Source organism: Polistes fuscatus, unplaced genomic scaffold (genome assembly GCF_010416935.1).
Source record: "Polistes fuscatus isolate 324 unplaced genomic scaffold, CU_Pfus_HIC Scaffold5, whole genome shotgun sequence".
In the NCBI taxonomy this organism is placed as follows: Eukaryota; Metazoa; Arthropoda; class Insecta; order Hymenoptera; family Vespidae; genus Polistes; species Polistes fuscatus.
Window position 1 is genome coordinate 1,039,898 of NW_025113129.1, and position 21,887 is coordinate 1,061,784.

General features: G+C 26.7%; 1 protein-coding gene across 3 annotated transcripts in view; it reads right to left on the reverse strand.

Moving 5' to 3' along the window:
- The window catches only part of LOC122521928 (scavenger receptor class B member 1), a 31,140-nt gene extending 9,253 nt beyond the window's left edge, over positions 1-21,887 (reverse strand). The window contains exons 1-3 of one of the 3 annotated variants that reach the window (XM_043642681.1): positions 21,820-21,887; positions 20,444-20,569; positions 2,835-3,172 (exon numbers count right to left, since the gene is read on the reverse strand). In XM_043642681.1, the coding sequence (XP_043498616.1) occupies positions 2,835-3,172; positions 20,444-20,501 (396 nt within the window). In that variant the 5' untranslated portion in view covers positions 20,502-20,569; positions 21,820-21,887. Of the gene's footprint in view, positions 1-2,834; positions 3,173-20,443; positions 20,570-20,650; positions 20,766-20,990; positions 21,508-21,819 lie in introns of those variants that run through there. The other 2 variants (XM_043642679.1, XM_043642680.1) reach the window with 2 other exon arrangements.

Here is a 21,887-nt window from a genome sequence, read left to right on the forward strand (position 1 = left end):
AAATGGCGCCTTGACTGAACCGATTGATGCAGGTCGTGGTATCCGACAAGGGGATTCCCTAAGTCCCCTGCTTTTTAACATCATTATGGACGAAATAATAAGAAACGTAAGACTGCTAAAAGGATATAAAATGGGCAGCGAAGAAATAACCATCCTATGCTATGCTGATGACGCTGTATTAGTGGCCGAAAATGAGGATGATCTACAACGTTTACTACACCGATTTAACTGCATAGCCAAATCATTCAACATGAAAATATCGGCCCAGAAAACTAAATGCATGACAACATCAAAGACGCCGTTAAGATGCAAACTGGAAATTGAAGGAAGGTTATTCAGCAGGAAATAAGATTTAAGTACCTAGGAATAGAAATCTCAGGATATGGTGATGTTGAAGCAGAGGTAAGAGAACAGACAATGAAGGCATCCAGAATAGCGGGTTGTTTGAATGACACAATATGGCGAAACAAAAACATTGACATAGAGACCAAAGCAAGAATCTACAAGGCAATGGTAAGACCTATTATGTCACATACCGCAGAAACTCGACCAGACACGGCGAAAACGAAACAGTTACTAGAGACAACCGAAATGAGAATTCTTCGCAGAATAGCTGGGAAAACACTACTGGATCGAGAGAGAGTGAAGATATAAGAAGAACATGCAAAGTGGAAAACATCAACGAATGGATACTAAAAAGAAAAAAAGAATGGAACGAACATATTAACAGAATGGACAACGGAAGAATTGTCAGAATTGCACGGGATAAGTCACCTGTAGGCCGCAGAAGCACGGGACGCCCACGAAAACGATGGTGCGACAATTTAACAGTGCAATAGGCAGAAAAACGTCTTTTACGAAACAGGCAATTTGCCTAAACTAAAGAAAGAAGAAGAAGAAGAAGTTTATAGTTAATTTATATATTGTGTTGTATGTTTTTTTTTACTATTGATTTATCTCATAGATAAAAATGATATAAAATAGTTAAAATCATTTATCATTAATACTGTTCGTTAGATATTATCAAGTTGAAGTAGACGTTAGTGTTTCAAGTAGAAGTTGATCTTTCGAGTGGTGATCATGTAATGACTTTCACGATCTATTCGTCTTCTTGGACAGTAATCGTCTCGATCATTTTCAACACAAAAGATTACATTTCCTCGGAATAAGAGAAATCACGCGATACGTTCTTTGATGCTCGGTCATAAGGTCATCGTTCGAAAGGATGACGAGATGCAATAGAAAAAAGAAAAAGAAAAAATGTTAGAAAAAAAAGAAAGAGAAATAGGAAAGGAAATGCAATGATTAATTAAAACCACAGATTCTGGTTTTGTGTTAACAACAACGACGACGACTTGAGAAACGTGAAATCTTTTGAGGTATAGAAAACTAAAGTTCATTTTTCATATTCGAGATTTATAATTCATTAAAACAGGATCGTATTTAGTATAAGGTGCATTAAACACGAATTATGGTTTTCCTTCGTATAGAATAATATAATCAAATAATTTATAAAATTAAGAGTAGTCAAATAATCGTTGATTATAATTATCTCTTTTCCTTTTGTTTTTTTATTTATATTCGAACCATTTAATTTTTCTCTCTTTTTATCTTTAAATCGTTAATGTACGTATATCTCAAACCTACACACATAAACGTGCATTTAAAATATTGCATTAGAAATTGTATTTTGATTGAAATTGAATTATTATAGAAATAATTTCTCTTTTATTAAATTAGTGATACAATCCTGACGCATTTGTTCGTTCGAAGAACTCTCCCAATAAATTCGAGCTTCAATTGTTTAACACAATCGAGAGGGCCGGGGGGATTCGAACCCAGGATCTTTCGCATACTGAAAGAACGCTCTACCACTTGAGCCTCGAAGACCTGTCTTTTTTATTTACTATATTATTTATTATATTTATATATATATTTTTAATATATTATTTTTGTATTAATTTTGTTATTTTTGAAAATATTATACACTAAATAGGCTTGGGGTTCTTAAAATGTTTAATTACATTCCTGGATTAGAATGTTGTTATGAATGAAATTATAGCCAAGAATCGATTACTCTGGAGAATCAATTTTTACTTTGATTACGTTTACGTAACTACTGAAAACTTGGACGAGCTCTAGAGAGATTGGTTAAATAATAATAATAGAGTGCTGCTGACAGATTACAAATCTTATTACTAATGATCATAATTCATAAGATAGCGTGCACCGAGTAACCTATTGATCCGTTTCTACTACGTACGTGAATACATTATTTTTTTTTATTCATTTATGCAAAATAATTCACGTGAGTAATTCGTTAAGAAATGTTTTTCTCAAAGATGTCACCTTCTTTGGTGGAAAGAAACCTCTCAAGTTAAATGAATAAATTAATATTTAGTAATGGAAAAAAAAACAAGATCCAGAGACAAAAAGATTCCGAGTGCATGAATGCATGAAAAAACTTTAATATATGACAAAAGAAAATATTTAATTACGATATTAAATTGTTAAACATTAAATGTCTGATTAGTAATTGAAATTATATGGAATAATAGTAATAGTTAAATGCACAAATAGGATATTTAATTATCAAATTATACTGAATTTTTATAAAAATTTCTAATTATATATATATATATTTATAATAATATCTAATTATATATATTATATTATAAATATAATATAAATATTTTAAAAAGTAATTGTAAGATATAAAAATGTCGCATATTTGAAAGTATATTTCATTCAAATAATACTAAAACAATATTTTAATAATAATAATTAATAAAAATTATAAGAAATAATATGATATATTAAATGAAAATAATTACCGGTGTAAAAACGTATGTCTTTCGTATTTTGTAACTGATCGTATCATTTCCGTTGAAAGTAATATCTGCTTTTTCCCAACGTTGTTTATAAACATATGGACCGAGTTCATTGAGTATAGGTTTATCCCCGTTGTTTAAAAATTCGTCGGCATTGGTAACATTGTAAATGTAAATGTGTAAAAGCGGTGTCACGGGTGGTGCCTTCCACCAACCAAAAGTCCTTCCACCGTCCTTCAATGCGATTTGCTTGTTCACGATGACTTCGATCAATTTTGGAAAAATTCCTGCTAATATTGCAGCTATAATAACAAGCAAGACTCCGAGAGCCACTGCTGCCCCTGTAAAAATAAAAAACAAGACGAATAAAATTATTAATTTTATGCAATTTAATTATAAATCGTTCGAACGAAACGAAACGTTTCGATTATGCAAATGATCGATAAGATGACGGTAGAATTTTTTTCAAAACGTTGCTTGAAAAAGAAAAGATGAAATATTTTGGTTATACGCTTAACAAGCTTTACTTGATAAAATAAATATTTCATATATGTATATGCGGTTTATTAATAAAATCAAATAAAATTGTATTTGATTTTTGTAAAGCAATTTTTAGTGTATTTGTTCGTATTTATTATAGTAATTATAATAACGTTATTTATATTATATTATTATATTATTGCTTGTAAAGCAATTTTTAATATTTATTCCTATTTATTATAACATTTATAATAGTAATTTATATTATACTAAACATATAAAGTCTTTGACACGAAGGTAAAAAACTGCAAATCATTGGTTGGCTCTTGAGAAAAATAAGATTCCTTTTATCACTATTTTTATCTTTATTTACCGAGCCGAAGGAATTTAAATATGAAAGAAATGAAAGGAAAGAAGATGAATTATTATAAGGGAAGGTTTCAAGTATTTATCATTTGTCGCGTTAAATAAATTTGAATTAGTGAAAAGTCCATGAAAAACCGGTCGGTTGCATCCAACAAGAGAGATACGAAAGTTTTCAATGCTAAGGTCATTGAAAGTCAAGGTCACGAAGAGTCAAGGTGGATTATCATGCTTGAGAAATTAGAATGAATGAGTAACTTCCATAAATTAGTTGCGAACGTGTTGAAATAGATATTTCATTGGTTTTTGTTTTCTTATATATTTATATATTTTTTGTTTATATTTATTTCTTCTTTCAACGCAACATACAAAGATGGTAAATATAGATAAAAAAAAAAAGAAAACGTTAAAAAAATGCAAGGACATAGAAACAGGTTCATTAATTTATAAGAATAGTTGATGAAGATATTTTGTATGGTAATAAACGAATTGAATGTATTACGAGATCGAAATGAGACAAACATTTCCTTGATATAATGCAAATAAAGAAGAAAAAAGAAAAAACAAGAAATTTAATGATTCCTTATGAAATCATTAAACTTTATACTTTCTCTTTGGACACGTGCCATAGGACACCCTATATAAAAATCTAACATTAAATATTACTTTGAATAAACTTATACGTACACATATGCATAGTAAAAATATTAATAAAATTAATGAAATAATTGCTACGGTGAGTAATTACGATAGTAATGTAATTAAATAAAATTATGTAAATTTATAATTTATGATTTATTTTATAATAAAAATAATTTTGATATATATTCTTTAACATTCTTAATATATATATATATAATATTAATATTATTAATTTAATTAATATAATTTTAATATATAAAAATATATAATATAATTAATAATATATTCCTAAATTATATATAAATATAAATACTACCGTGATTATAGTGGATTATTGAAATAAATTAATATTTCAATAAATATAATATACATTATCAATGTTTTTCGAAGAGAAAGAAATTATGTTGATATTAAATAAGGATTAATATAAACGTAAAAATAATTCAATAGATGGTAGAATTACATTGAAAGTATTATATGTATATATTAAACAACTTCAAGTTATTACAACCTGCTCGTAAACTTTCGAGCGAAAGGAAAGGTACGAAAGTTCGATTGGCGAGTTATTTAATATTTGTAACACGTTAAAACGTTCCGTAATACGCACAACCAGCAATCCTGGACAAGTTAAGATTCTTAATAGTTTTATTACACTATTACACTATTTCTGGTTTATTACGTTTGTCCTGTTAATAATTTTTCTTTGCGGTTAAATGTTATCATTATTACGAAAATTGCTTACACCGTTACATTATTCTTTTATTAATTCCGATTATTTTATTTAACAATCTTTCAACGTTACGAGAGAGAGGAGAAAGTGATTTTTATCAAGAAAAAATAATTATATTTAATAGATATATTTTAATTAATAATTATTTGTTATTTGTCGATCATATTCTTTTTTTCTAACTAAAATAAAAAATCTATAATAATCTTTCAGAATGAATTAGAAATGTTAAGATCGATTAGAAAGCGCGTGTACGAATGAAAAAGCACGCGTATAACTATCTTTAAGTTTATATTATCTTCCATCGATTGAATTATATCTCGGAAAATTAAACACGAAAGATAATTAGATAAAAAAAAAAAAAAAAAGAAAAAAGAAAAGAAAAAAGAAGAAATAAGAGAAAAATTTTCATTCATTAACTATACTTACGATGTAAATCCTTACGCATTAATTATAAATCACATTTACCTTTTTACATATTCATTTTTAGAAAATCTTTGAATAAGTCATAGATATACAGTCAACCATAAATATTTTTTAAAAAGGAAGATTAAATATTTATAATCACGAGGAACATGTGTATTTTAATTTTTTCTAATATAATAAATAAAATTAATCTCGAATTAGGATTTATTCAATTAATCTAATGAATGTGTTTTATAAAGAGGATCAAATAATTACAATCCCAAGAAACATATGTTTAATTCTTTTTTTATCGTAATAAGTAAAATCAATCTCGCGTATTATGATTTATTAAATTGAATTAAGTATATATTAAATATAATTAAATAATAAATCATTAATAAATGACGTCACAAAAGTGTATACATAATGAACGAATAAAAATATAAAAATTTTTTATCTCTAAGATTATTCAACACGCAAAGCGGAAGAAAAACAATGATGGCGAGTAGACAACAAAATATTATTATTATTAAGTAGCCTTTCTACATTAGTGTAATTTTTATATGTTTTACCGTTCGCGGAAGACTAATTTTTCTTCCGACTTTTCTTTCCTTTTTTCCTAAACTTCATATTATTTCGTTCGCGCTACCGTGAACGATATTTCATAGTGATAAAATTTATTACAGGGGTTAAAATTGTTAACAATTCTTATTCGCAATTCTTTCATGCTACAAAATTCGTAATGTATCGTTTCACGATAATATTTAAAATTTTAACGAAAGATTTCTCAATTTCGTTTAACTATCATTTTTTAAACGAATTTTATATCACGATCGTAAATTTTATTGAATGATTTTTGTTTCTTTCTAATTAATGCGAATTGATGAAAACAATTTGAGTTATATCCTTTTTATTTGTCTTTATATTCATAAAATCGTAATTAAACGTGCCAGTATATAGAAAAACATAAATAAATAAATAAATAAAAATAAAAATAAAAATAAAAATAAAAATAAAAATAAAAATAAAAATAAAAACGCAGGGAACGAATAGATTCTAAGAAAGAATATTTTCATTACGTAACTTAACGACCACGAATTTCAATTCGATTCGTTCTATACTTAAAATTATAATCAAATTCGCCACGACAATTTAGATAAAAATTCAAACGAAATTTTAAGACCAATATAATGCGATTAAAAACTTTTACGAATTATTCACTTACATTATTCGTAAGAATCAATTTTATTAATTAATACTAATCTTGGATTCACCTTACAACAACAACAACAACAAAATTTCTATTCAATATGTCTTACAAAGAATTAATTTGATTTATTTTCTACTTTTGATATATATTCTTTGACTGTGATTGCAACATAAAACACGGGGAGAAATAAATTCAAAAGAAAAAGAAAGAAATAGGAAATGATACGTACTGCAACATACTTACAATCACTTTATGTATTATGTAATGAAACGTTGCGTTGACATCGCATATGATTTCGAATGAAATTAGGTTCGTTCCTCGTCGTTGACCGAGTGATCGTATAATTCGTCAATTTTTATAACATGCTATACTTATTCGAAAAAGAAACTAATGTTAAACAAAATATATATAATATATAAAATAATTGGAATATACAATTTTATTTACCCATGTTCGCAAAATTTTCGTAAGACTTTTTTTGTTTTATTATAAATCATATAAATATTAAATAAAAATCCTGTGTAAAAGATTGAATATCATTAATTATATTTTCTCATAGTCGGGAAAGTTGGACGTTACGGAACAATTAACTCATTTCCGTTCTATCTTTCACAGCGAGTCAAGGAGACAACTAAATCAACCAACTAAATCTAATTTATTTATCAGAGAAAGTCTCACGACAACGAACTTGTCGTATTTCTTGTTGTCCTCCAAGTTTTCTTCTAAACACATCTTTCTATCATAACTTAAAAACTTTTCTTATTTTTTTTCTTTTATTATCTTACCCGACTAACCTACTTATTTCCTATCATCATCATCATCATCATCTTCTTCTTCTATTTCTTCTTCTTCTTCTTTCTCATTTACAACTTTAATATTTCTTACACGAGAATTCTCATGGAAAATTTAAAATTACATTGTACTCGTTATTTTAAATTTTAAATTAACAAAAAAAAATCTTTTCGAAAGGAAACAAGATTTGTTATCTAGATCGAAGAATAATATTTTTAAACGAATTAATATAATTATTAAATATATATATATATATATTATTATAAAATATACATTTTTATAAATAAATTTTCTCGTAAAAAGTTGGAAATGAAATAACAATAGTTAAATTAAATAAATTAAACGTTTCGTCATTTATTATGACTTCATCAGCAAATTATTTTATATCAACTAAATTTTTGTATTATATTAATTTAACAAAAAAAAATATATATATTATTTTTATATTATATAAAATATAAATTTAATATATATTATATTATATATTATAAAATATAAATTTTGGAATCTAGGTTTCGTCGTCTTTATTAAACGGAATATATTATGATTTTCTCCTGTGTTTATTTCTTTCTTGTAAAACGTTACGGACGACTTGGTATGTACGACCTCCATTTCTACTACGTCCCGCTAGGAAACATTCGAGTGTGTAGAACGCTCGACATTTTCTTCAAAACCGTTACAAAAGAAAAGAAAGAACTTTCATCTATTGGAATTTCTAATCAAAAAGTTTAGGAACGATACTAGCGACATATAACATAACCTTGAAATACTTCGTATAAAAATTAATATAATAATCTTTCGTTTCCAGAATGTTGTTATATCAAACGTGTGATCTTTTTTTGTCTCTGTCTCTCTCTTTTTTTTATTCTCTAAAAGAAATATGTTTTCTTAAATGTCGTCAACGAGAAACGTTTAATATGTATATGAAAAAATAACTGATTAATTATTCACAAGATTGATGTAAATAATATATCGAGACAAAACTATATTTGTAAACAAATTTATTATAAAATTCTACGTAAAAACGTGTTAATTTTCACAACCTTTTAAAAACTCGAAGAAATTGTCATCGAATATTATTATATATTTAAATATTTTATATATTTATATATATAAATTCAAAAATTAGCCAAATTTATCCAAAAATATCGAAAAAAATCGGATGAGAATGATCAATCGTTTAAAAAAATTGAAATTCTTATACGTTTTTCACGATTAAAGAGATTTTTAATTATTTTTCCACTTAAAGGAATCATTCTGATTCGATTAATTTTCTTTTGGTATATCGAATCATACATTTGTCTATGAATTTTTGATATCAAAAATCTCGACAAAAAATATTCATTATTTTAACATCGAAAATACATTTCGAAAATGCTAAAAACAAATCGGTAACGTAGATACTTCAATCTTCGAGTATCAAATTATTTTCTCAATTTGCGTAACATCATTTCCTTTTTTATATTATTCTTTTCATTAGAAATAATCGTACGGAGTTAAGGATAATCTCGAATTTTCCTTAACACTTGATTTACGGATGTTTTGTTCATTATTTTTGAATGACGTACAAATGTATGTTCGAATGAAGGATCGAGTAGAATTTAGGAATTAATATTTAATTAAAAAAAAATAATATTAAATATAAAAAAATTAATCCAATTTTTAATGAGTCAAATTAGCTCAGTCCGTTAAAATTATTTTTTATCGATTAAAAATACGCGAATGTTCAAAATCGTCAATTATGGTCGTTTTCGTTGAATCGAATAATTTTTACTTTTGTGTCACTTGACCAGGAATGAGCCCCGTTAATCGGAATGGAATTAAAAAAAAAAGGTACGACTAGCAAACGAATGAACAAAATTATCCAATGGCCTGAATAACAGTGGGTCCGTATGCAACCCATGCTGTAAAAGAAACGTGTTAAGTATTTATTTAAAGTCCGTCATTTTCTAAGCGTTCCGAATGAATCGAAATATAATAGAATACCTTTTTTGCGTGTGTTAGCCAGGACTGTTTCGTTTTACGTGACGTCCGTTTCTGATCAATCACAGATATATACGTGCAAACAATTTGTGATTCATGATACGTCGAAATGAAAAAAGAAAACGAACAAAAAATATATTATCAATAATCATTACCAAAGTAAGAACTTGAACCTCGAGAAAGAACGTGACGACTTTTCAACGATTGTCTATTGTTTTCTTTTTTTTTCTTTTATAAATAATAAGGTTGATCATTATTATTTTATATTATTATTAATTTAACATTTTTAACATGATATTGTGTATGGATAAGAAGTAATATAAACATTTTGTTTAATGACAGGCATACAGTCACAAAGGTTTCTGGATGATTTATTAAATATTAATTATTTATTATTTTCAATTTTTCTTGCTATTTATTTCAATATGTAAAACTACGAGCTTAAGAATTTTTTTCTACGATTTAACGAATAAAATTTAATCTCTAACGAAAAAAGAAACTTAAGAAATGAATAATTTATTTATAAAATTACACGAAGATTTTTCTTCTAGCCCACAATATATATAATAATAATATAAATATTAAATATTATAATTATATTTATATTTTTTTATATTATTATATTTTTTTATATTTATTTTCTTTTTATTATAATTATATTTAAATATTAAATATTATAATTATAATTATTAATTTATGGACGTAATACATCGGACAAGTCAATAAAAATATATCTATATGTTTTTGTTAAATAAATTCAAAAGCGTAGATATTATTTGAAGAAAATAAATGTCCATTACCGATTGGTTCTAAAATTGTCGTGATTCTCATCAACGCGGAATGTTTTTGAAAGTAAAAATAAAAATAAAAGAAAAAAATAAAATAAATTAAAACCGATGACCTGGAAAACAAGCAATCGTTATTGTGAAGAAAACGGTTCGAGAAAAAAATCGATGCGTCAGACGAGTATACAGAACGACGAATCGTTTCCAATACTACGATGTGCAAATAAATCGACGTAATTACATATCCTCGTAAAAATTATGGCAATAAATTTTTATTTGCGAGAGAATAAATTTCAACGAAAGATAATATACACGTGTTTAAAAATATCAAAATTCTTTGGACGTACATTGAACCTTGACGTTTATTACGTAACAAAGACTTATGAAAGTCGTCAATGAAATCTTTATAAAAAAAATAGCTCAAGGTCATTTTTTATTTGGAAGGAAGAGTCGTTAAAGTTTCTGCTAAAATTTTCGCTAATTGTAAATGCTTAAACATTACTTTCGAATGAAAATACATATATAAATATGTATTTATAAATTTTCTTTATACATTTTTTTATACAATATTATATTGTACATATATAAATATATATTTATAAATTTTCTTAATACATTTTTTTATACAATATAATATTGTATATATAAAATATATATAATATTGTATTATATAAAATATATTAATACATTTTACTTTTTTTTATATACTGTATAATATATTTTATTTTTTATTTTAAAATATATATTAATATGTATATAAAATAATATATAAAATATATTAGTATATATTTTTTTTATATAATATTATACAAATATAATATTATATTGTATACAAAATTTAAAAATAAAATTAATTTTTTATATAAAATGAAATTTGTAATGTACATATAAGTACATATATATTATACTTATAACATATATATATGAAAGACTGAAATGTTATTAACGAAGCCTATCGTGCAATGTCACATTATCCAAACGTTGCATCGAGTAGGCGAGAAAATTGCATGCATCCGCTTTTACAGCTTTTATTATTCTTGTCTCTAGCGTGTTAATAGAACACAATCCAACGCACACGTTATGACTAGTTGCATTCTTTCGAAATTTACAATTTTCTATAATCGTATATTATATACGTAGAAAGACGATCGGTCAATTTTCTTGGTAAATACACTTTCAAAATTCCTTATGTAGAATTTTCCTTAACACACGAGTTAAATGACAAATACGGCGAGGTCGATCTACGTCCTTTGATTCAGATTTCACCATAAAAATTCTACACCCATTATCGCGTGGTTATCGTCTGGTATTTATTTCCATAAATGTAACATTTCCAATTAGGATTCCTTACGATTACGTACGTTCAGATATATAATGGTCTAACTTATTACATAGTCATTGGAAAAATCACACGGTAAATTATTTATGTACAATACATGCAATTCAGTAAAAGTATTGAAACGATTAGGTTTAATTTAATCAACGATATATATATATATATATATATATATACGTTATAATAATATATTAATAAATAATTTTATAAATAATATTATTATATATAAATAATTATATTAATTAATAATTAGTTAATAATATAATATTATAAAAATTTATTATAAAAATTAGTTAATAATATAATATAATAAAAAGTTAATAATATAAATTATTTATTATTATATATAAATAATAATATTATTATATAATTATATTATACATAAAATAATTTATATTATTATGTTATAATAACAAAAAAATTTATATTATATTACAACGTATATTATTATGTTATATTATAACATATATACATTGCTGATTAAATATTACTATTATACATACATTTTCTAGTAAATTAATTATTTACTAGATTTTGATTAAACGAAATTTCAATGAACAATACAAAAAAGATATTTACTTTTACATTTATCTGAAAATAATCTAGGATACTACCTAAACAATACTATCCGAGATAACAATTTACATTCAGTTCTTATGGTAGGAATGGAAAATGTACTCTTGCTTCGCTTAAGTTTCTTTCAGGTCTTTCTTGTATGCATTTTGTATATGTGTATGTGTGTGTTTGTATGTGTGCGGATTAGAATGTAGATTATTTCTTCATCATGAAATCGTTTCTACCGACCGAACACGAAAGTCAATATTCTAACTAACGTAGACACAATCATAGTACGTAATCCGTTCTATGTACACTTAAACCTTGCTTTAAAAGATAACCACCGTGGTTTATTCATTTCGTTAACGTTCAAAGTCACGATGCTCGTAAGATAACAATAAAAAAAATGTTCCCCATTATTGAAACAGACTGCAAAAACATTACATAAGATTCCTTCCGAGTAAACTAGAATGCGATCTCATTAATTCGCATTTTAATTGTGATTCGGATTTAAAATAAATGGCGTAACACTTTTATCAATAAAAAAAAGCGTGGAAATTCAATCTCTTTTTTTTTCATTCTTCTGTTTCTATTTAAAGAAGGAAAAAAAAACGAAGGAAAGAAAAATACTGGGTAACTTTATTAGCATCTCATACTGATCGTAATAATTATTAAAATATAAATTTATCATAGGTCAAAATAAAATAAAATAAAAGAAAAGAAAATAAAAAACAAAGTAAATGAGGACAACGTTCATTGACGAATATTTAAAAATTCGATATAATATGTGATATACTTACGCGTGCTACGATAATGTATACGTAATAGACATTTATCATTCTTCGATAAAATGTATGCATTATTAAAGACATAATTATTTACGGAAAAACGACGCGGAAGAAATCTTCAAAGTAATTACATTCTTTTACTTTATCTCGATCGTCTTGTATTCGTATTTGTATCACGATAACATACAACACATTATTTTTATCAGAGAAGTATATATATATAATTTAAAATAATATAATAATATATATATTTATTTATTAATATATATATATAATTTATATATAATTTAAAAAAAAATAATAATTATATTTATATATATAATTTATATGTAATTTAAAAAAAAAAATAATAATTATATATATATAATAATTTATATAATTTTTAAAATAATATGTATATATCTTTTTTAATTTCTAATTCATATTTTAACAAAAATATTCTAGATTTTTACGAATAATTTTATCGGTTAACCGCAAGTAACTTGTGTCTTAAATTTTAACGGTATAAAGAAATATAGATCTGGTAAATCGGATTTCAGGTTCTAACGTTGATCTAACGCAACAACTAGAGCTCTCGTTTAAACTTGTTCATCTATATAACTAAACCACATACGTGGATAGGAATCGTTTCTTCTCGCATGACCGGCGACTTCGATAGGATCGTACTAAAGTATCGAGAGACTTGTTTGAAATGAAACGAATTTACATATATACTCTTACGTAAGATTTGTTCTTTCGATTGAGAGAGAGAGAGAGAGATCGTAAAAACGAACTTTTCTACGATTTTGTCGTTGCTTCATGTTCCTCCTTCTCCCCTCCCCAACCCTCTTAATCTTCCACCATTTATAATACTCATCATCTTCATTCATATTCTCTTCTTCTTTGTCGTTATTGCAAAAGCAATCACAATAACACGAAATGACTCTATTCATAGTAATTTATTTAATGACGTAGTTACAAAAAAATCCTTAAAACTTAAAAATAATTAATATTAATTAATCGAAGTATATGAGTTTTTTTTTTTCTTTTTTTGGAAGATTTCATTTATAATGATGTTGGGTTTAAGATCTTTTAATGTAAGATATAAATGTGGCAACATTCAAATATATATATACTTATATACTTAATTATAATTATATATATATATTCATGCATAAAGATTAGATCGACTTATCTTTTTCTTTCTTCCATGAAAATGTCGAGAACTTTCGGCGTTCCCATTCCCAGAACGTTAATCCGTTCTCACGCGTGTCCGATATTATGGTTGCATTTTGACTATGCGAAAAGATCTCTCTCGTGGGATCATCGTCCTTTCTTTTCCGTAAAACGAGAAACTTATGTGTGTGTGTGTGTGTATCTATGTATGTATATAAGTATATACATGTGTTGTTTTAAGAAACATAAACTTTCTAAAACGTTTTGTATATCAATCGAATCTTGTTATTTCTTTCTCAACTAATCTATATTTACAAGTAAAAATGATGCAAATTTCTATCACGATTTTTGGAAAGTTGCGTCAAGATTTATTTCATACTTATATAGAATAAATGAAAGTAATACTTATATATAATAAAAATGTATTGTATTTAAAATACGTAGAGGAGGGCTGAAAAATACTGAGACTCCAGCATATGAAGAGTTGTAGTAGAATGAGATCTGTTATTTCGTACATCACAACGTATTAGATACAGTACATTTTTATTATATATAATTATTATTTCCATTTGTTATCCGTGAAAGTATGACAAAATCTTGACGCAACCTTTCAAAAATCATGACAAAAATTTACACCCTTCTGTATGATAGACTCCGAAATTTTGAGACCTACACATGCAAGAGACAGAATTTTTCAGCCATTCTATTTGTACTAGACACAGTAAATTTCTTTAATAAATAAATAATACATCTATTTATTTCGTCTAGGTAAGAAATAATCATAGCCCAACCTTAAAAATCATCACGCAAAACTCAACTCTTATAATATTGGAATAGTTTGAAAAAATATCCAATTCCCATCATATCTGAGTACTTTCGAAACTTTCCTGACACTAGGAGGATAGTAATCAGATCTCCAATGGTTTATCAACACACAACAGTGGCTTAAGAAAAACGTATTACATTCTTTATAATTAATTTTTTATAAATTAAATCTTATCTATTTTAAAAATCAGTTCCACATTAAAGAATCGAAAAAAGAAACCTTCTGTACGAGATTGAATGTAATAAAATATACTGAAATTAAATCATATAATTAATTACAATTACTTCTATCATATCAACAAAATTCCTAAACCAAAATCCAAACATGTGAACAGCAACAAACATACAGAATATTACAACGACAAGCTGTTACTTTTTCTTGTTACCAATTTGTATGCATAAATACATATTCGTAAAGTGACTAAATAAGTTCTTGCGATAGTTCAATGGATAGAGCAGCCGTCTTGAAAACGGTGAATCATGGGATCATCGAGTGCTTCCAGGTCTCGGAAGCAAAAATTTTTTTTTTTTCAATAATTTATATGATGATAACGTCATGGGGCCACCCTCCCGGGGGTTCGTATTATTTGTACATGACGTATGTACGGAAAAAGGCTGGCCACGAAATAGTGACCACCCCTTGGGGGTATAATTTTATTCTTCTGTTATAAATATTTATTTTTTTTCTCTAAAAAATAAAGATTTTAAAAAAACTGAAAAGTAGGATTTAAAAAACGAAAAAAGGATCGCGCTTGCCACTTCTTCACACATCATATGATCCTGTTAATAAAATTGAATTGGCAAAAAATGTTTTAAAATTTCTCTGAAATATAAAAAATTCTTGGAAATATATCCAAAATTCTTGGAAAAGTCCAAAATTCTTGCAAATGCCCGATTCTGCAATACCTCCTGTGATGTCATATTCTCCTGATACAAAATCGAATTTTCGACAAAAATTTAATAGTTTTCTCGAAAATTGAGATTTGTAATAAAATCACAGGATCCTTTTTTGGTTTTTTAAATCCTACTTTTCAGTTTTTTTAAAATCTTCATTTTTTAGAGAACAAAAATAAATATTTATAACAGAAAAATAAAATTATACCCCCAAAAGGTGGTCATTATTTCGTGGCCAGCCTTTTTCCGTACATACGTCATGTACAAATAATACGAACCCCCTGGGGGGTTGCCCTACGTCATGGCCACCTTCACCGTTCATCTACGTCATCATTACGTCATCCCCGCGTAAAAATTATTGAAAAAAAAATAATTTTTACTTTCGAGACCTGGAAGCTCTCGATGATCCCATGATTCACCGTTTTCAAGACGGCTGCTCTATCCATTGAACTATCGCAAGAACTTATTTAGTTACTTTACGAATATGCATTTATGCATACAAATTGGTAACAGGAAAAAGTAACAGCTTGTCGTTGTAGTATTCTGTATTTTGTTTGTTGTTCACATGTTTGGATTTTGGTTTAGGAATTTTGTTGACACGATAGAAATAGTTTTAATTAAAATTATATGATTTAATTTAAGTATATTTTATTACTTTCAATCTCGTACAGAAGGTTCCTTTTTTCGATTCTTTAATGTGGAACTGATTTTTAAAATGGATAAGATTTAATTTATAAAAAATAAATTATAAAGAATGTAATACGTTTTTCTTAAAGCCGCTGTTGTGTGTTGATAAACCATTGAAGATCTGATTACTATCCTCCTAGTGTCAGGAAAGTTTCGAAAGTACTCAGATATGATGGGAATTGGATATTTTTTTAACTTATTCCCATAGTATGAGGTATAGCTGTAACAGCAATATGCAATTGTTTTCTTACGTATAGAAGGGCTGGAATGTTCAGAACATTTCATGCAAATGGGTGCACATTCTTTTCATGATTTTTGAAAGATTGCGTTATTTTGTCATACTTATACAGAACAAATGAAAATAATACTCATGTATAATAAAAATATATTGTGTCTACAGTGTATAGAAGGTCTGAAAATTTTAGAATCTGTAATACAATTATACATTAATCACTTGTCAACAGATACCAGATACATAGCTGAAAAACCGAATATTTCGGTTTATTATTATACATTAATATTTCAGACATACACCAAACGAACATGTCTATCTTAATATTCTCCAATTTCGGTCTTTCACTGCAACATATATTTATATATAAAATCGTACAGTCAACCAAATTTTTTTTCTTCCGAAATCATTGAACAAATCGATAGAAAAAGATAGAGTAGTAAAAAGAATTTACGGAAATAAATTCTACATTTCTATAGGAATTTTATGGGTATCTTTTAAAATCGTTTGCCTTTCTTAGGATAATAATAAAATACAATACAAAAAAAATAAAGAAAAGAAAGACTAAACAAACCACAAGCATATGATGCATGTATATATCCCTAAGACACTTTCCTTATTACCTGTAAACGTTACTCGTAAACTGAAAGAACGAACGTTCCTTTAAGAACTTGGCTTGGTGAACGGTGTACTCCGTTCTTTTCTTTCATACGTAATATTCTACGAATATATAGAAATATATATATATAGTATGTGTATAGAAGAACAGTATACTACAACATCCGCTACTTCGGTTAATGCAAAACTATTCTCGGCTCAATTAAGCACAATTAAATTTCAATGCAACTTTAAATTTAAATCGATTTCCCATCGTTTCACTTTGGGTTCTTATTGAGGAAGAAATATTTTTTCTATGTGTATGTGTACATGTATGTTGAACGTATTGGTAAACGTAACTTCCTTAAAGGTAGCAACACAATTTTCGTTTATTTTTATTACTTCAAAATTTCTCTTCGATAAAAAAAGTGTGTTTGTGTGTGTGTGTGTATGTGCATGTGTGTAAGAGAAAAAGAAAGAAATAATAAATATCGTTGATTATTATCTAACATAATTTATATCGTCTTTTTATATTTCGCATTTTACGATCCTTCATTTATCCAAATATTTAAGAAAAAAATAAATGACCAAATTATTTTTTCGAAAAAGTATTTGGTATAAAAGTATTCAGCACTCTATACTACCTATTACAATTTCTAACTTATGGCAATTACTCTTTATTATATAAGTATACTTCCTGCTCTCGGTAGAACTTACAAGTTAGTCTCCGCTTATTTCTGAACGAACGCCTTTAAGAATCTCCTTCTCAAATAATAAAGATGAGAAATTTAATGTAAGAAAGTTGTAACATTTTTTTCTTGTGAATAATATCGTACACGTTGAATAATACAAAATAAGTATAGTAATATTAAAATGAAATGGTAATGATTACCATCGCTTGATATCGATTAATTATTTTACCTTATTTATTTATTGAGTAAATAAATGAATGAATTTATTCGTAATTAATCGTTTAAATTCGTCAAAATAAATTTCGTCAATTTTTAAATTAATATTGAATTAGATTTTTATTATTAATTGATTGACAATTAATAAATTAGTTGAAGGATTCTTTGTAAAGATAAAAACATATGTGTATGGGAAAATAAAAATGTGTTGTTTAAAAATAATGATCAAAGGATGAAAATCTTGACTGGTATTAGTTCAACGGTCTACGTAATTACGTTTTACAGTTATATACGTTCGTAGAAAGAGAAAGAAAAAAAAGGTTCAAATAAAACCTCGTCGCTTAGCTTTCCCGCTCGAGTAAGAAACTCGTATAAAAATTGTTCAGATTTGTCATAAACTCGTCTCGTGGCATACCACGTGCACTTTTAAAACCCGAGAAGGAATGCGAGGGCGCCAAACAATGGCGAAAGGCGTCGATCACGTTTCTTGAATTTCAAATAACTTCTTTGAAACATAGGGGACGGAGCTTTTGGTATGAGATGGAAAAATTAATAACAGTTAAAATAAATCTTCCACATATATTAAATTACATTGATAAATGTAAAATCAAAAATCTAAACGAATATACCATAAAATCTAGTTGTTCGATATAATCTCGATCAGTTTCAATTATTTAATATATTATTATATTAGGGTGAATCACAAAAGTTCGTGAGGTTGTTTTAAATTAATATTTCCAAAGTAAATTTTATAAAAATACAATCACGAGATTATGTAATTTCAAAGTACACTTTCAACACAATAATAATAATTAATAAAAGTTTTTATAAATTATTTAAATAACGTTCTAAAAGATTTTTAACCTGTCCAACTTCCCTGTGACACTTTTATTAATAATTTGACTAATTTGTAGTAATATTAACTAATTGAATAATAATAATATAGGTTCACCCTAACATTATTATTATTATTATTAATTAGTAATAAAGTTGGATAAAAATATTAGTTGTTTGCATTAATCAATGAATGAAATGTGTTAATAATAGTAATGCACTTTTGTGAAAAATATTAAGAAAAATTATCGAATGATACCTTGTTAAAATAATATTAATGGATTTTGGGTTGAAGCAAATTATAGGTCACCCAGTATAATCAATCCATTCTAGCGTCTGGGTCACACACGTATCTACTATCTACGCTCTCACAAAACGTAATGACAAGAATGATGATTCAGAACCGCGGTTCCGGAGCATGACACGTCCCATTGCATCGAATTGACCCTATAACGATGATGGCTAACGTTGTTTTTCGACGCGTCGTTCAAGTGCGACGACCATTTGCTTGCTTTCAAAGAAAGATAAAAAGAAAGAAAAGAAACGGAAGAGAGAGAGAGAGAGAGAAAGAGAGATAGAAGGATTCAACTTCAAAGAGTGAAAGAATCAAACGCGACACTAACTAGCTTTTGCCATGATCGGAAAGTTCACCTGTTGCACCGGTACTTCAACGTATCTATGCGACAACTATGTTTCTATCACACACAAATTATTATTATTATTATTTATTATTATTTTTTTTTAACGCGTTAACATGGGTTAATCTTTTAAATTCGTATCGCTATCGAATTTGTTCAAATTACTTTTACCGGTGGGAAAAGAAAGTTATGTTTAGAAATAGGGAAAGTGAATTGTGCGATATAAATTATCGTATATTGGATAAAGCTAAATGACAAATCTTTTGTAACTATGAATTTAATTATTTTATTATTATTATTATTATTATTATTATTATTATTATTATTATTATTATTATTCTAATTATATTATCGTTATAAAATTATGATTAAATTCCCTTGCAAAACTTGTCATACTTATATTTATTAAAATCATTTTTAACGGAAGAGATATTTATTCATTATATGAAATTTGAGTTAAACTAAGCGAATCGAATTGGTCTGAGAAATTTGACGATGATATATATAATAATAATAATAATAATAATAATAATAATAATAATAAAATATATCTTATCTATGTATCAATTAATTCCGATTGGATGGACCTAAATGATTTTAGTATTGCCATAATTACAGTAAAATTCGTACCACTTTGTCACACTTTTCCTAGATAATAATACAAAAAAAAGAAAGTAGTCGCGACAGAAATTTGGGTTCAACCAGGTGAACAAATTGGACCTTATGATTAAAATAACGATAATAATAATAATTATAATATATAAAAATATACGTACACCATCGTCTGAGAAATCCTCCTTGCAGTTTAGCGCAAATTCCACGATTTACTCGCATGATTAATCAGTTATTTCAAATGTCACGTGCACTTATTAGCAAACACCACACGTTCTTTCCACTTTTTTCTTCGCAAATAAAAATAATAATAATAATAATAATATAATAATAATAATAAATTATATTATTATTATATTTTTTTAACGCACCATCGAAAGATTTAACGTAACGCGTGTTTCTTCACTTCTCGTTAAAAATGAAAAAAAACTAAAAGATGTAATTAATTTAAACGAAACGATATAGGAAAATATTAATCAAAGTAGGTACATTGAAAAATAATATTGATCCTGTTTCGATTCTACTTCTAAATATAAAAATCCTTTTACTTATTTTTGAAACTTTTAATTGAATATTATTTCGTGACTTTTCACGTTGAGTTGACCGCGACAAGAAAGAAAGATAGAAGGAGAAAGTTCAATTCCCTTTTTGCCTGAATAACACAGAGGAACACGACGGTAACCAGCTTCAAAACCCGTTAACTTTTCTCACCAAAGTAAATATACAGTTGAGTATTTTTCTTTTTATTTTCTCGTGTACACAATGCGGGTCTCCAAGTTTCTTTCCCAAATTGACGTTTATCAAATGATATGTTGTTGTTTATGATGATAAAGAGAGATAGAAATAGAGATAGTTAAGGATTAAGAAAGAAAGAAAGAGAAAGAAAAATCGGAACCAACGTTGAAAGATCACGTTCGGAATCACACGCGCGAATGTATGTTTTATTTTATTTCTTTTTTTCTTTTTTTTTTATTTTGTTTGTTGTGTTAAATCGACTAGAACACGATCGTCGTGAACGAAACGAAACGAAACGAAACTTACGAACGAACGAACGAACGAACGAATGAACGTATTCGATCGTAGTAATACTTGCCAAGCGGTATACTCGATCAGAAAACAGGTGGAAGTGGAGTGAAGAACCATCAAGGAGAGGGAATGAACGTTCGTACGAGAAAGGAACAGTTCGAAAAGTGGGAGGTTGAGAAAACCAAAGGAGTGGGATTACTAATTGAAATTAAATATTAATTTGTCGCAAAATGTAAAACAACCGAATGTTTTTTCAATCTTTTTCAAAATTAGCCTTTTAATATCTTTTTTAATAAATGTTTAATGATGATATTAAACGATTCGTCGCGAATTGGTAGAAATACGAGTTGAAATGAAACGTTAATTTGTCGCGAAAGGTAAAACGGGTAAATTTTTGTTAAAACTTCTTTTTAATTGCCTTTTTAGTTCTTCTAATATAAATTTTCAATAATAATAATATTAAACAATTTTCGAATTGGTAGAAAACATTATTGCAAACTATTTTGCCACTGACCGACACGACACTCCTTGATACTTTTCCTGTTACTGTCGTTGGTGTTGCTGGTTTCTCGCGGTCATACT